This window comes from Heptranchias perlo, unplaced genomic scaffold, assembly GCF_035084215.1.
Source record: "Heptranchias perlo isolate sHepPer1 unplaced genomic scaffold, sHepPer1.hap1 HAP1_SCAFFOLD_70, whole genome shotgun sequence".
Lineage (NCBI taxonomy): Eukaryota > Metazoa > Chordata > Chondrichthyes > Hexanchiformes > Hexanchidae > Heptranchias > Heptranchias perlo.
The window spans coordinates 1,230,389-1,248,152 of NW_027139729.1; the positions used below are offsets into that span (position 1 = coordinate 1,230,389).

General features: G+C 45.7%; 2 protein-coding genes across 7 annotated transcripts in view; both read right to left on the bottom strand.

Annotated features, from left to right (window-relative positions):
* LOC137318393 (zinc finger protein 3-like) overlaps window positions 1–17,764 on the bottom strand; it is a 626,361-nt gene that overhangs the window by 216,404 nt on the left and 392,193 nt on the right. The window lies entirely within an intron of this gene.
* LOC137318379 (histone H2A-like) lies at window positions 4,570–4,959 on the bottom strand. The gene has a single exon (XM_067981266.1). The coding sequence runs from the start codon at window positions 4,957–4,959 to the stop codon at window positions 4,570–4,572; it is 390 nt and encodes a 129-aa protein (XP_067837367.1).

Below are 17,764 nucleotides of genomic sequence, written 5' to 3' on the forward strand. Positions count from 1 at the left end.
ACTGAGCTACACATTACACAGCAATCCAAAAATCTCTCACAGTATTAGACTGAAAGATACAGTATCAATTCCATTAGTGCAGACTGAACTACACATCACAGAGCAATCCAAAAATCTCATAGTGTGAAACTGAGATCCAGTATCAATTCCATTAGTGTTCGCTGTGATACAGGTTTAATATTGATACAAAAGGGCAGACAGCTTTTCTCATTAAAACCTGTGGCAAGTAATTCTAATGTGCACAATATTTACAAAATTAACTCCTATGGGGAATACTATTTATAGGTTTATATAAAAAAGATAGAGTTTCAAACACCAAACTGTGAACTGAGTTCCAATTAAAATACAGACAATGAATTAATCCTGACTTGTGCACTGATCCAGAGACTGACAGATCCCCAATGAATCCCAGATTCTCACACTGTACTGGAGAGTGACAGATGCAGAATGAATTCCACACTCACATACAGTACCAGAGACTGACAGATACAGAATGAATCCCACACTCACAGACTGTACCAGACAGTGACAGATACTGAATGAATCCCACACTCACACACAGTACCAGAGACTGACAGATAAAGAATGAATCCCACACTCACACGCAGTACCAGAGACTGAGAGATACAGAATGAATCCCACACTTCCAACAGAACCAGTGACTGAGAGATGCAGAATTATTCTCACACTCACATAAATTACCAGAGACTAAGATATACAGAATCAATCCCACAGTCACAAACAGGACCAGTGACTGACAGATACAAAGCCTCACTTTCATATAGTATCAGCGAGTGACGGTGACAGAATCATTCCCACACTCACACACAGTTCCAGAGACAGTGATACAGAATCATTCCCACACTCACACACAGTTCCAGAGACAGTGATACAGAATCATTCCCACACTCACACACAGTTCCAGAGACAGTGATACAGAATCATTCCCACACTCACACACAGTTCCAGAGACAGTGATACAGAATCATTCCCACACTCACACACAGTTCCAGAGACAGTGATACAGAATCATTCCCACACTCACACACAGTTCCAGAGACAGTGATACAGAATCATTCCCACACTCACACACAGTTCCAGAGACAGTGAAACAGAATCATTCCCACACTCACACACAGTTCCAGAAACAGTGATACAGAATCATTCCCACACTCACACACAGTTCCAGAGACAGTGATACAGAATCAATCCCACACTCACACACAATTCCAGAGACAGTGATACAGAATCAATCCCACACTCACATACTGTAACAGAACCTGACAGATACAGAATGAGTCACTCACTCAGATACAGTTCCATAGACTGACAGATGCTGAATGAATCCCACACTGGACCAGAGACTGACAGATACAGAATGAATACCACACTCACACACAGTACCAGACACTGACAGATACAGAATGAATCCCACACTCACACACAGCACCAGAGACTGACAGATACAGAATGAATCCCACACACACACAGGACCAGAGACTGACAGATACAGAATTGCTGCTTTACTCGGTCTTCATCCTTTGAATCTGGTGGGGAAATTTAAAGAAAGTCAGTGAAACTGCCCCATTTTAATGTTTGTCTCTGTAGAATTTACTACCCAATAAAGTGAACACGGGTCCGGGGTCCATTCAATTCCCCTTTTGCTTTGCTCTCGCTCTCATTCAGATTTACACCGCCCCCGGTTTTCCCGTTAACCACCACTTTCAGGGCGAAGAATCAGAATTCAGTTCCTTCCTCTTTCTCACTGCGGAGCCAGTCTCAGAAATAATTAATTACTGATGTTAATATCCCGCATATTAGCAGCACGTTCCCCGCAGTGTAACAATCCAGAATGAACGTCTTGGAGAAAATAGGCTCATTTTCAGGCTTCGTCAATGATTCCGTTTTCAGGACACACGGCTCCTGTTCAGTCCCTGCAACGGAATCAATCGATAACCTGTAATTTGTTATTTTTACAGGTAGAAGTGAAATTTGTCCATATCAGCAATCAGAATGGGGTTTTATTCCGCAAGTTATGGACAATGTGTTTTTTAAACAGCGCTAGGAATCTGGGACGTGTAATACGGAATAACATTATTACAAAGAGATTTTAAGTCTTTGTCTGAAAACGACATATCCGGAGTAATTCACTGATTTCATTCACTGAAATTGGCGGCCTTTTTCAAATTTTAAAAAATCGGTCAATTCTGGCCAATAATTTGCTCTGTTTTCGTATTGACGTCTCTCCGATTGGTTCAGGAAATTAGTTTTCAAGCAAAGCAACCAATGAGAAGTAGTCTCAGTTTGGAGCGGGCTTTGAGAGTTGGGCCTGTGGTAATTCCAGGTCCCCAATGACTGAGCTCAAACGGTTCAATTTCACAAACCCTCTCAGTATCAGTGTCAGAAACAACCGGCAGAGGGAAAATCCATATCACAAGCTGGCCCCTTATCACAGCGGCTCAGCTTAACCTGTTCTCCCATGGAAACCCCCGGTCCCACATCACAACATCTGACTGATAAATAGAACCAAAACAGAGCGAATGGAGTGAAGGAGCATTTCACTGAGGGGGGAAATGCAGGTCCGGGTAAACTCACTTGTAACGTTCCCTGGACAATTCAGTGCACTCATTCAGGGAAATTTTCCTCTCAGTAACCGGTGCAGCACGCCGCCGATACCACGTCGCCGTACTACAGAAAACTGCTTAATTATAAAACTATTCCCGAGCCCCATATATCCCGCACCAGTTCCCAGGTCAGTGCTCTCTCTGTGAGGTGATGGGTGGCTCTTAGAAGAGCCTTTGTTTTGTGGGTCAGAAAGGGTCGAGTTGTTCAGCCGCCGAATCCATAGAGAGTGCGGCCCTGCCGTTTCAGAGCGTACACCACATCCATGGCAGTGACCGTCTTGCGCTTGGCGTGTTCAGTGTAGGTGACCGCGTCCCTGATCACATTCTCCAGGAAAACCTTCAGCACCCCGCGGGTTTCCTCGTATATCAGACCCGAGATCCGCTTGACACCGCCACGGCGAGCCAGGCGGCGGATGGCTGGTTTGGTGATCCCCTGGATGTTATCACGAAGCACTTTACGGTGCCGCTTGGCTCCGCCTTTACCCAGTCCTTTTCCTCCTTTACCTCTGCCAGACATGATAATTCTTCACTCAGATAGCTGCTGAATGAAAAACTCTCGCCTTTCTCCACTATTTATAAAGCCCGCCCCGACCTGGTTGAGAAAGGCACATTATCGGAGAGGCCGGGGAGGAGTGTTTGAATGACAGACAGAGCATGAAGTGCGGGAGGGGAGGAGACTGGCTCAGAATGACGGACAAGCGGACAGGCAACGTCAAGCTCCGCCTCCAGGAATTCGTGACCGTCCTTTATAAAATTTTCACCAGCATCAAATGCGAAATATAAATTCAGACACAATCCTTACAGACTCCGGCTTAATATTCAAGGATTTCCAGAAAAAAAGGCGGAAAATACAATTTAAATTCAATAAATGAGGCACACTACAGTTCCAATACAATCACTATCATAACAGAATCAATCAGTGCCGCTACGGGACCGTTGGAAGAGGGAGTTTTAGTTTTCAGATTTGTCGCTGACAGAAGGCGCCCAATAGTTCAATAAACATAAATCGGTGTGGAAGGCACCCGATACCTTTCCGTGCTTGGGTCAGTATGGGACTGGATAGATTGAGGGACCGGGGATGGATGGAGACTTGTCCTATTTGGGGACTGGATCGATTCAGGCACCGGGATGGATGGAGACTGGTCCTGTGTGAGTAAAATGAGTTTAATTCGAGCTGAGGTCATTGGGGACTGGATAGATTATGGGAACGGAATGGATGGTGACAGATCCTGTGTGGGACTGGATAGATTCAGGGACATGGATGGATGGAGATTGGTCCTCTGTGGGTATAATGAGTTGAATTAGAGCTGGAGTCAGTGCAAAATTGGATAGATTCAGGGACCGGGATGAACAGACCCAGGTCCTGTGTGGGGACTGAATAGATCGTTATGGATGGACCCAGGTCCTGTGTGGGGACTGGATTCAAGGAGCGGGATGGACAGAGACTTCTCCCTGGCCACTGTGTGAAGCGGAATCATAAAACTTCGCAACCTTAGCGTCCAATTTGACCCTGAGATGAGCATCCGGCCCCATATCCGAACCACCACCAAGACCGCCAACATCCACCCCCGAAACATCGCGCGTCTCCGCCTCAACTGATCTGGTGCTGAAATCTTCACCCTGACCTTGTTACCTCCAGACTTGGCGATTCCAATGCTCTCCTGGTCAGCCTCCTATCTTCCGCCCTCTGTAAACTTGAACACCTCCAAAACTCGGTTGCCCTATTCCAAATCCCACTGGGTACCGTTCACCTGTCACCCATGTGCTCGGTGACTCACATTGGCTCCCATTAGTTTAACCGCTGTAGCGATGTAATGTATTAACGTAGACCGGGGAAAACTGTAATCAATAGGTCAGTCTCTTCAGACAGTAACCAGCCCTTCCATCGATACAGTGGGTGGCTCTGAAAAGAGCCTTTGGGTTATCAGATTAAATCTTGGCCGCGTTACTTGCTCTTGGAGCTCACAGTGCTGGTTTTCTTCGGCAGCAGCACGGCCTGGATATTAGGCAGCACCCCGCCCTGAGCGATGGTCACCCGTCCCAGCAGCTTGTTGAGCTCCTCGTCGTTGCGGATGGCCAGCTGCAGGTGTCTGGGGATGATGCGGGTCTTCTTGTTGTCCCGGGCCGCGTTGCCGGCCAGCTCGAGAATTTCAGCCGTCAGATACTCGAGCACAGCAGCCAGATAGACCGGGGCTCCGGCACCCACACGTTCAGCGTAGTTCCCCTTTCGCAGGAGCCTGTGAACACGGCCCACAGGGAATTGCAGTCCGGCCCGGGATGAGCGAGACTTGGCCTTGGCCCGAGCTTTACCGCCGGTTTTTCCTCTTCCAGACATTTCCACAATCTCACAAACACTTTCACAAAGAATGAAGAAATCCTCCCGCACTCGCCCTTCTTATACGCTCTGGAGGAGTGCAGTGGGGGCACTTGTGATTGGTTCATCTGTTCTCAAACTCATTGGTTCAATGAACAGCCCAATCAGAGAGCTGTTTTATTCACCAATCAATAGCCGGCAATGAGAAAAGGGCGGAAAAAACCGAACTGAACCGTTTTTTCAAATTTGAAATGCCCGCCAATATATTTGTAACACAAGAAGCGGATTTAGTTAATAATGTCGCGTAAAGACAAAGATTTAAAAATCTCTCTCCTTTTACTCTTTATTCCACATTTCCCGTCACAACTTCCAGAATCTTTTACAATCCGGTTAAAATCCGGCTTCATTCACCGTTCGCTTTTAATCGGGCGGGAATAAAGTCCCATTTTGTAACGGGACAGATTCCAGCTCAATCTTTGTAAAAGTAACAAACCACAGATTGTGGATTGATCCCTGTTCACAGGAGCTGCAGCGCGATCGAAACCGGAGCCGAGACTCCTGGTGTAAGAAGTCGAACAGTGACAGAGCCTTTAGACTATTCTGTACTCGGTGTGAAGTCCCTTTCAGGGTTGCTGTTTTACAAAGGATTGCGGTTCTGAAAGTGATATTCCCGAAAAATGAACAAAGAAACGTGAAAAGGAGAAAGAAATGACTGAAGTCTAATCCACCGCCTTAAAACGGCTCTGAAGGGGCAGATGCGGGGGAAGGGGTGGAAAATGAACGTGAATGAGAGGATCAGGGACATGTTTTTGGTTATTGGGACGAAATAAAAAAGCGACACACAGATTATACCGGGCAGTGATTATGAGAATCTTCCAGATTTCAAAAGTAATTACAAAAGCACAAGAGTTATAGAAAGACAGTTAGTATCAAACTATCGACAGTAAAATGATTCCATACAGAGGTGTCGGTACAGCGTCTTCAGAGAGACTGTGGGTGGCTCTTAAAAGAGCCTTTGTGTTTATTTTTTTTTCAGTACATTGTGGAGTTTTACTTGGAGCTGGTGTACTTGGTCACCGCCTTTGTCCCTTCCGACACGGCGTGCTTGGCCAGTTCCCCGGGCAGCAGCAGGCGCACGGCGGTCTGGATCTCCCGGGAGCTGATGGTCGCCCGTTTATTATAATGGGCCAGGCGGGAAGCCTCACCCGCGATGCGCTCGAAAATATCGTTCACAAAGGAGTTCATGATGCTCATGGCCTTGGAGGAGATGCCGGTGTCGGGGTGAACCTGCTTCATCACTTTGTAGACGTAAATGGAGTAACTCTCCTTCCTCGACTTTCTCCGCTTCTTGCCGCCCTTGGCTGGTGCTTTATTCAAGGTTTTCTTGGCGCCCTTCTTGGGAGCTGCTTTCTTGTCCTCAGGCATTTTCAAACTCAATTTCAGACCCAGAAATGACCCAAATCCGCTCCGAGCTCGGATTAAATAGGCAGCCCCACAGCCCTATGCTAATAAGGGATGGGGGAAGGCAATGATTGTGATTGGACGATTGGGCGTGAGGACACAAAACATTTACTTTCACTCTCTGATTGGTTTCTTCAGATATCCAATCACATTTAGTATCTGCCACCAATCACAAACACGCTCACACTGCACATTGTCCGGTTTCAGCAATTTGTTCCGAACTGTTGCAGTTCTGCTTCCGGCCAGTAGATGTCCCCAAACCCCGGGTCATTGAAGTTCACAGATGAGAGAGGGACAGAAGATAAACTCATTCTTCACATTATATTGCACGGGTGGGATTTGGAGAAACTGGGAATGGAGAACATTTTGTTGGACCAAATATGAGTTGGAATGCTGTATTAAATGCTTGTAATTAATTTTGGGGGCTTAGCCTAAACTGAGGAAGAATGCAACAAAATACAAGAAGATTTAATAAGCTTGCTGAAAGGCGGAGGAAATGGACATTCAGTTACCAAATAGAAAGATGTGAGGTGGTGCATTTTGCTCGGGGTAATAAGGAGGCCAAACACTGCTTGGAAAGTAAGAGTCTAAATGGTGTAGAAGAGCAAAGTGATTTAGGGGTACAGATTGACAAATCGTTAAAAGTAGCAACACAGGTTGATGAGGCCACAGAAAGCAAACACAACACTGGGGTTTATTTCTAGAGGAATAGAATTGATAAGCAGATAAGTTATGTTGAACTGTAATTTAAACTGTCAAACCTTCTGCCAAACTGTTAAACCTTCCCTTTCTGAAATCCGTGCTGACTATTCTTTGTTATATTTTCGGTTTCGAGATGTTTTCCTATTGCTTCATTGAGTAAAAGATTCCATGATCATTCCTACCACCGACCTTTAGTTAACTGGTCTATAGTTCCCTGGAATTGTTCTATCTCCTGTTTTAAATCATAAGAATCACATTAACTGTCATCCAGTCCTCTGGCACTATTCCTTTTTGTGATTATTTTTTTCTATGTATGTAACAGTGCCTCTGCTATCTTTTCCCTTGCTTCATTTAATAAGTGCAGATGCAATCCATCTGGACCAGGAGTTTAACCACCCTTTCTAACTTAAATGTCTTGATATCTTTATTGACCCCTTCCTCTAATATCATGTTCACCCTGTTAATCTCCCGGGTAAATACTGAGGCAAAGTAATAATTCAATATTTCTGGCATTTCACTGACGTTACCTATGAGTTTATTTTGTGAACACTTTGTGGCACTGAAGCTATTCTGATTGTCCTTGTATTATTTATGCATCTGTAGAATAATTTATGTTTCTTTTGATATTCCTTGATAATTTAATTTCGTCGTTCCTCTTTGCTTCCCCAATTGTTCTTGTGAAATCTTCCTGACCGTTTCATATTCTCTTTTGTCATCCTCTAATTTAATATTTATAAATGAGCAATTCCACCAGCTTGTCGTGTCTGTTCAGGGGCTGGTGTTTGGGAACTATTTATTGTCTGTGATTAAAGTACCAGAAACTCAAAACCCAAACTCCACAGAAACATTCTATTTGTCCCTCGTAGTGAACAAAGTGCTACAATGGTGAGCAGAGCTGCCTTCCAAACAGTTTTTTTTTATTCGTTCACGGGATGTGGGCGTCGCTGGCAAGGCCGGCATTTATTGCCCATCCCTAATTGCCCTCGAGAAGGTGGTGGTGAGCCGCCTTCTTGAACCGCTGCAGTCCGTGTGGTGACGGTTCTCCCACAGTGCTGTTAGGAAGGGAGTTCCAGGATTTTGACCCAGCGACAATGAAGGAACGGCGATATATTTCCAAGTCGGGATGGTGTGTGACTTGGAGGGGAACGTGCAGGTGGTGTTGTTCCCATGCGCCTGCTGCCCTTGTCCTTCTAGGTGGTAGAGGTCGCGGGTTTGGGAGGTGCTGTCGAAGAAGCCTTGGCGAGTTGCTGCTGTGCATCCTGTGGATGGTGCACACTGCAGCCACAGTGCGCCGGTGGTGAAGGGAGTGAATGTTTAGGGTGGTGGATGGGGTGCCAATCAAGCGGGCTGCTTTATCTTGGATGGTGTCGAGCTTCTTGAGTGTTGTTGGAGCTGCACTCATCCAGGCAAGTGGAGAGTATTCCATCACACTCCTGACTTGTGCATGTAGATGGTGGAAAGGCTTTGGGGAGTCAGGAGGTGAGTCACTCGCCGCAGAATACCCAGCCTCTGACCTGCTCTCGCAGCCACGGTATTTATATGGCTGGTCCAGTTAAGTTTCTGGTCAATGGTGACCCCCAGGATGTTGATGGTGGGGGATTCGGCGATGGTAATGCCGTTGAATGTCAAGGGGAGGTGGTTAGACTCTCTCTTGTTGGAGATGGTCATTGCCTGGCACTTATCTGGCGCGAATGTTACTTTCCACTTATCAGCCCAAGCCTGGATGTTGTCCAGGTCTTGCTGCATGCAGGCTCGGACTGCTTCATTATCTGAGGGGTTGCGAATGGAACTGAACACTGTGCAGTCATCAGCGAACATCCCCATTTCTGACCTTATGATGGAGGGAAGGTCATTGCTGAAGCAACTGAAGATGGTTGGGCCTAGGACACTGCCCTGAGGAACTCCTGCAGCAATGCCCTGGGGCTGAGATGATTGGCCTCCAACAACCACTACCATCTTCCTTTGTGCTAGGTATGACTCCAGCCACTGGAGAGTTTTCCCCCTGATTCCCATTGACTTCAATTTTACTAGGGCTCCTTGGTGCCACACTCGGTCAAATGCTGCCTTGATGTCAAGGGCAGTCACTCTCACCTCACCTCTGGAATTCAGCTCTTTTGTCCATGTTTGGACCAAGGCTGTAATGAGGTCTGGAGCCGAGTGGTCCTGGCGGAACCCAAACTGAGCATCGGTGAGCAGGTTATTGGTGAGTAAGTGCCGCTTGATAGCACTGTCGACGACACCTTCCATCACTTTGCTGATGATTGAGAGTAGACTGATAGGGCGGTAATTGGCCGGATTGGATTTGTCCTGCTTTTTGTGGACAGGACATACCTGTGCAATTTTCCACATTGTCGGGTGGATGCCAGTGTTGTAGCTGTACTGGAACAGCTTGGCTGGAGGCGCAGCTAGTTCTGGAGCACAAGTCTTCAGCACTACAGCTGGGATGTTGTCGGGGCCCATAGCCTTTGCTGTATCCAGTGCACTCAGCCGTTTCTTGATATCACGTGGAGTGAATCGAATTGGCCGATGACTGGCTTCCGTGATGGTGGGGATATCGGGAGGAGGCTGAGATGGATTATCCACTCGGCACTTCTGGCTGAAGATGGTTGCAAACGCTTCAGCCTTGTCTTTTGCACTCACGTGCTGGACTCCGCCATCATTAAGAATGGGGATGTTAACAGAGCCTCCTCCTCCCGTTAGTTGTTTAATTGTCCACCACCATTCACGACTGGATGTGGCAGGACTGCAGAGCTTTGATCTGATCCGTTGGTTGTGGAATCGCTTAGCTCTGTCGATAGCATGTTGCTTCCGCTGTTTAGCATGCATGTAGTCCTGAGTTGTAGCTTCACCAGGTTGGCACCTCATTTTTAGGTACGCCTGGTGCTGCTCCTGGCATGCTCTTCTACACTCCTCATTGAACCAGGGTTGATCCCCTGGCTTGTTGGTAATGGTAGAGTGAGGAATATGCCAGGCCATGAGGTTACAGATTGTGCTGGAATACAATTCTGCTGCTGCTGATGGCCCACAGCGCCTCATGGATGCCCAGTTTTGAGCTGCTAGATCCGTTCTGAATCTATCCCATTTAGCACGGTGGTAGTGCCACACAACACGTTGGATGGTGTCCTCAGTGCGAAGACGGGATTTCATCTCCACGAGGACTGTGCGGTGGTCACTCCTCCCAATACTGTCATGGACAGATGCATTTGCGACAGGTAGATTGGTGAGGACGATGTCAAGTAAGTTTTTCCCTCGTGTTGGTTCGCTCACCACCTACCGCAGGCCCAGCCTGGCAGCTATGTCCTTCAGGACTCGGCCAGCTCGGTCAGTAGTGGCGCTACCCAGCCACTCTTGGTGATGGACATTGAAGTCGCCCACCCAGAGTACATTTTGTGCCCTTGCTACCCTCAGTGCTTCATCCAAGTGGTGCTCAACATGGAGGAGGACTGATTCATCAGCTGAGGGAGGACGGTGGATGGTAATCAGCAGGAGGTTTCCATGCCCATGTTTGACCTGATGCCATGAGATTTCATGGATTCCAGAGTCAATGTTGAGGAATCCCAGGGCCACTCCCTGCTTGGATTCCAGTTGAAGGAGCTGTCCACGACCGACTGTTACCGAATGGCACATTCCAAGGTCCAGGAGTATGTTCTGAGGGACGCACTGAAGTGAGGTGCTGCCTACGTAAAGGTTCTTTGAGGAAAGGCGACCATGTAAGGACATGTCACTTTGTATGGTACAGAATGTATTAGAAGATATGTACTGTGTTTTGAATTGTAATAATGAGGTCCTGGTTTGCACGATCTGTATTGTAATGTCTTGAACGGTAATTGTGACATTTTCATTGAAATGTGTGTATCATTAAATTTTATGAAATAAAGCATATTTTGAAATGTTAATAAAATCTTGTGGCACAAATAGACCAATCACTAAAAGTAGCGACGCAGGTTTACAAAAAGGCGAGTCAAGCACTGAGGTTCAATTCTAGAGGGATAGAATTGATAAACAAAGAAGTTATGTTCAACTTGTGTGGAGCCTTGGTTCGGCCGCACTTGGATAATTGTGCACAGTCTGGTCTCCATATTATAGAAAGGATATACAGGGATTGGAGAGGGTGCAAAAAAGATTCACAGGGATGATACCAGAACTGAGGGGATACCCTTATTCGGAAAGGCTGAACAGGCTGGGACACTTTTCTTTTGAAAAGAGAAGGCTGAGGGGTGACTTGATAGAGGTATTTAAGATAATGATAGAATTTTGTCGGGTAGATGTGGAGAAAATGCTTCCACTTGGGAGGGAGTATAAAATTAGAGGGAATAAATATAAGACTGTCACTAATAAATCCAATATGGAATTCAGGTGAAACTTCTTTACCGAATGAGTGGTAAGAATGTGCAATGCGCTACCACAAGGGTAGTTGAGGGAAATAACGTAGATGTATTTAAGGGGAAGCTCGATTAGCACAAGAGGCATGATGGAATATCGCATCCTGATAGGGTTAGATGGAGTAGGGAGGGAGGAGGCTCGTATGGGGCATACATGCTGGCATAAACAAGTTGGGCCGAATGGCCAGTTTCTGTGCTGTGGTTTTGAAGTAACTCGATGGAACTCAATGTACTATTTTGAGGGTGGTGGAAGAGCAGAGGGACCTGGGGACGCATATTCACAAATCTTTGAAGGTGGCAGGGCAAGTTGATAAGGTGGTTAAGCCAGCGCATGCGATACATGGGTTTGTAAAGAGGGGCATTGAATACACAAATATGGAAGTCATGTTAAACCTTTACAAAAGGCTGGTTAGGCCTCAGCTAGAGTATTGTGTACAGCACTGGGCACCACACTTTAAGAAGGATGTAAAGGCCTTGGAGAGGGTACAGAGGAGATTTACCAGTGTGATACCAGGGATGAGGGACTTCAGTTATGTGGAGAGACTGGAGAAGCTGGGCTTGTTCTCCTGAGAGCAGAAAAGGTGAATTGGAGATCAAAAAGAGGTAATCAAAATAATGAGGCGTTTTTATAGAGCAAATAGGGGTAATTAAACATTTGGATTGATAACCAGAGGTTACAATAATTGGCAAAACAACTAGAGTGGAAATAAGGAGAACATTTTTCACACGGAGTGTTGTTAAGCACTGCCTGAAAAGATGGTGTCTCTTTTAGAGGCTGTCTTCGTGTCAACATTCATATTTTCACTGGGAAACTGCAGGAACAGAGTGAAACGGGTCAGCTTGTGTCCCTGGATTCAATGTATAATGTGGAGAAATCTATAAAATTTATAATTGAATCGGCAGCAGTGAACATGATCAATACAATTATATGAAAACTGTAAATGAAGCGCTCATTGTTGGACCAGTCCTTTCTGAGCACAGCTTTTAACTTTATTCCTGAGAGAGGTCTCATTAAGACAAGGTTCTGAACTTTGAGAAGTTTGTGATATATCCACGTCATCATTTACATCGGAGTCAAAGCTGCTGATGTGGCCTGTTTGTTCAAATGACTGTAACTAATAGCAATGATCAGGGGTATAACCGTGTCAGTGGAGATTTACCCCCTGTATAAATCAGGGATCGCTGTAATGAATCCACACAGAGTGCCTGCCGGAGCTGCGGTTTCCAGGCCAACAGAAATCATTGCTTCTCACAGAAATGGGATATTCAGTAATGTATCTGATAGAATGTATTTATTATCCAGTTCTCGCAGCCGTTGGAGTTCCAGGTAAGCCATTATCTCAGCTGTTCATGGTGTAAATCGGTATTAACTCTGCTGCTGTAGATGGCATTCTATTTTCTCCCGTCGTGTATTACACAGTGGAATGTTCTGTCCTAAGTCTCTGCTCGTTTGGTCTTGGAGCAGCTGCATTACTTGCATTACGATCTTGTATATCCAACCGTGGCATTGTTACTGGATTATTCTCTGTACTTAACTTATTAGAATCAGGTGTCTGGGCTCGGAGCTGGTCTCAGACCATCAGGAGTTGTTAACAGTTTCATGTTGTGGAATTAACCTGTCCTGGAATATTTTTTCATCAATGTGTTTTCTGTGATTGATAATGAGACAGCTCACGGTCTCGGTGTTACAAGGAGGCAGCGCAATGTCCTCCCTCCACAATAACATGGTTCAGTTTAACTGGGATTTCAACGTATTTATTGGTTATCACTGTTATGAAATATTATTTCATTCTGTTTGTATCTGACGCCGCATCAGATGTCTGGTTACTGAACTGTGTTTGCTGCTGATTCTTTCAATCTCATTCTCTGCTTCACTGTGGATGAATTTACTGTAAAATGCAATGTTTTGAGGTCATGTTGCACTTCATCTGTTGAAATAATGAGCATTTCTATTTATCTGCAGATTATAAGCAGCAGCGGTGATGTTGGTGTTTTGTTAATTGAACAATGCCGCCATCTAATGCTGTACTTTATAATTACAGGAGAATGAATTTCAATTATTGTGAGGTGTGTCTGGAAGAGGGATTCGATTGTCTTTATTCCACGCATTGTAGATGAAGTGAACAGTGTAGGTGAACAGGTGGAACCTTGGATGATCTGTAGAAACATTAAACTGTTCACAGAGGCTTCAACATTTAACAAACTGACACTGAGAATAGAATCGTTGGAACACGGGGCTGGTGAGGAGAAAACAGTCGCAGGATGTAAGGATTTACTCGGAAATGAAAGGGGCATTGAGAAAGAGTAGAGACAGTGCGGAGAGATAGAGAGGAGCGATAGAGATCGCGACTGAGAAGGAAAACGAGAGGGACGGTGAGAAGGAAAGAGAGGAAGAGATAGACAGAGAGAGAAAAATGCACACACGGAGAACGAGAGAGGGGAGAGAGACAGAGCAGCAGCGGTGTGAATAATTAATCGGAATGAACTGCTGAAACTTCTAGTACAATTATGAAGAGGAAATGTGACTTGAAGGTTTTATTAGGATGTTGTCAGATTGTGAGAGTTTTATTGTACTCGCGTCTGGTGTGTTTATCACTATCAGATCCTTAGTCTGTTTATTTGAATGTTCCTTTCACTTGTTTACTGATTGAAAACATAAACATGATTGAAATGTATTTAAAGAATAGGATCAGTGATTTCTTTATCGCATTGAATTATGGGGATATTGCAATCCAGAAGCTATGTGTCAGTTTTATTTAATAAAGAATGAGGCGAATTCAATGATTGTATTTTCATGTAATTTTAGTTGAATATGCAAAGTAAATTTATTGAACACGTTATGTAACCAACGAGCGGTTCATTGTCACCAATAACCACAGAAATTAATGGTTGAATTCATTAATTGGATTGTGTGAGCTGGACCTATAGATTAGATTTCCTCCAACACCCTCCTGCAGTCTCTCCCTGTGAATCCCAGCCTCTCCTCCCACGGCATCGAATCCTCCGTCTCCTCATCCGTTCCTTCACTTCATTCGCTTTCCCAAACTATCTGCTACTGATTCCCCTCCAGCTCATACATGCCCTCTTCCTTGGTCTCCCTCCAAAACGCACTCGTTCGCTCGGCCTCCAGTTGCCTCTTCTAATCCAATCCGAAGCCTCAAACTCACCCCCACGGATCACGGTCTTTCCCGTTTTGTGCCAGCCCCAGTCGGCTCTCTCCACCCAGAGCAACAAACCTCCCCCTGTCCCCTCACCTTCTCGTCCCTCGCTCACTTTCCCGTCCATCTGGAGCCCAAATCCGGATTTAATCTGTTGGATTCCCGGTGTTTATTTCCCTCCTCCCTTCCCCACCGGCACGGCCCCCTTCCAGTGGATCTGGTGCTCACTTTATTCACTCTCAGTATCAATTTCCCAATTCATTATTGATCATTGTGTTTAAAAACATTTCTCTGTCCGAAAGCGCTGCCCAGGTCAGTGAACCAGTTTCCACCGTTTGATTCAGCATCAAAGCTGGAAATTTCACCCCAGATCCTGTCAAACTGCCGCTTTGTCTCCAGGTCTGATCAGTAATTTCTCTCCTTCCGTTTCTCTCTCTTACAGTTAACTTGGTGGCGATTGTGATCCTGTCCCGAGGAAAGTGCGGACTCTCCAAATGTATCACTCGCTACCTGGTGGGAATGGCGGCGGCCGATCTCCTCGTCGTTATCACTGATGTCATAATGTGGCGCATTGTTGATATTTATTTCCCAGTTTCATTCTTGACCATTACCCCCGTGTGCCGTCTCATTGTCACCCTGAGTTTTGCAGTCACAGCGGCCTCTGTCTGGTTTGCAGTGATTTTCACCTTTGATCGATTTGTGGCCATTTGTTGTCAGAAGCTGAAAACAAAATATTGCACCGAGAAAACGGCGGCTGTTGTTATCGGGGTGGTGAGTGCGCTGAGCTGTTTACAAAACATTCCCTGGTACTTTGTAATTGACCCGGAATATATAATGGAGAAGGTACCCCGGGGTTGTGTCGTGAAACCGATCTTTTTCACTTCACCCGCATGGGCAGCGTTTGACTTGTTTAATCTTGTGTTAATGCCGTGTCTTCCATTCATTCTGATTTTGCTGTTCAATGTTCTCACCGCCAGGCACATTTTAACGGCCAGTGAAGTCCGCAGGGGACTCCGGGGCCGCAGCAATGGAGAGAATCACAAGGATCCAGAGATGGAGAACAGAAGGAAATCCATCATTTTACTCTTCAGTATATCAGGCAGTTTTATATTGTTATGGAGCGCAGAAGTTTTTTATGTTATCTCTCTGCGTGTAACAAACGCCCAGTACTATCCGGCCAGTGACATCGAGTCAGCCGGATTCATGCTTCAACTTCTCAGTTCCTGCACCAACACGTGTATTTATGCTGTGACCCAGACTAAATTCAGAGAGGAGCTGAAGAACGGTGTGAAATACCCACTGAATCTAATTGTTACATTAGTTAAATCATAGAAACGTCTCAAGACTTTCCATCCGAAATTACATAAAAAGTCAATTAGAGTTTCACGTTTGGCGGTGGCCTGAGACGGGCGGTAGCGGATCGGGCGCCCGTTATTCACCGCGCCTGATTTTACTATCTATTGACATCAATGAGTTCACTAAAGTAACTGATATCAATCGAATACTTTAAATAAATTTGGAAATAGCAGACAGGAATTATATTTTACCCGACAAATGCGGTGTTGTGAAATGATACAAGATGTGAATCTAACATGAAATGGTTCGCTGTTATTAGTCTGGAAATAATATGATTTCAATATTAAATGTTTACCTGAAATGTATAAAATCAAATCCTCCTTTTCGGTTGATGATTATTTCCCATCACACACACTGCCCGGTGGGATGGACTGAGGGTGAGCTGTCAGGGTCAGACAGCGTCCTGTTCATTGGGACATTTGTTTTGACCAGAACAGAATAATAATGGACCAACACAATAACCGGTAAAATATTAATGTAATTTCAAACTCCAGTGGGGAGTTCCGGATATCGTTTCCTCTCTGAGCTGCTGTGCAGCAATTTTTCCTGAGCATGGAGTTTAATGGGAAGTGAGGGTGTGCCTGGTTACACCGATCTATGAGGAGATCTTTCTGAGATGATCAGGAGGCGGGAGATTTGTCATGGCCGCAGCAGGCCAAGGGAAAGCTCTCCTGCTCCTCCTTGCCCCACAAAATATAAGTTAAAAAGAAACTGTTCAGTGTTCTGGACCACTCAATGCCCATCGAAAGGGCGGCTCCTCCACCCATTTGTAACTAACATTAAATGGTGTCCCGTGTACGTCATAATACTCTGATTTACATATTACACGTGATCTGACCGGAAACAGGTGGGTGTTGTTCCAGCCGCTCTCCTCAGGACCCGACCCCCGGTGACGGAGGCAGTAACGCCAGTGTTAAAGGGGCGGTAAGTGACCTGACACCATTTACTCGCCTCTACAAACCCATTTCCGCCAGGCTGGGATGCTTAAAATCGGCCACACCTTCCCTGACCTAAGCCTTAGTATCAATCTTCGAAGCCCACAGGCTGGTCCATTTTCTCAAACTGCACCGGTTCACAACACATGAAGGGAAATTTTCACTATCGCAGAACTGGTAGAGCGGATCAACCGCCCCTAATGGAACCAGCCCGATTTTAATTTCTGCTCTTTCAGTTTACCGCCCAGGCAGTGAAGTTGAAATTACCCCCTATGTCGCTGATCCCAATGTTCGAAAGGTGTGTCAAAGAAATCAGACAGTGTTTGCCAAACATTAACATGAATGTGGGTTCATGAATCAGAATATTCGGGTAAAAGTTGATAACCCCCCTCCATAGAGACAAGACCCCTATACCATTGAGGTGAAGAGGGGTTCACCCCAACATCCCGGATAGACAGGACGCTGTTCTCTACGGGCAGTTCCCAGGGACGAACAGCAAGACAGATATCAACTGCTACTGGAAGACCATCAACTCGGTGAAGGACGCCCTATGGTCCACCCGAAACCAACTGGTCTTCCAGCTGAAGGAGCTGTTCACGACCGAGTATTGCCACCTGGCACACTCCAAGGTCCAGGGGTACATGCTGTGGGACGCACTGAAGCGAGGTGCAAAGGATCTCTGGGGAAAGGCCACCGTGTCAGGCCATTTTACCTTGTATTATGCAGCATGTATTAGAAAATATGTTCTGTGTTTTCAATTGTAATAATGGAATCGTAGCGTGTACGATATCTATTCTATTGCTTTGAATTGCAACTGTGATATTTACATTGA

Bases quoted from the DNA above. Each gene is read 5' to 3' on its own strand.
- LOC137318379 (XM_067981266.1), bottom strand. From the start codon at position 4,959: ATGTCTGGAAGAGGAAAAACCGGCGGTAAAGCTCGGGCCAAGGCCAAG.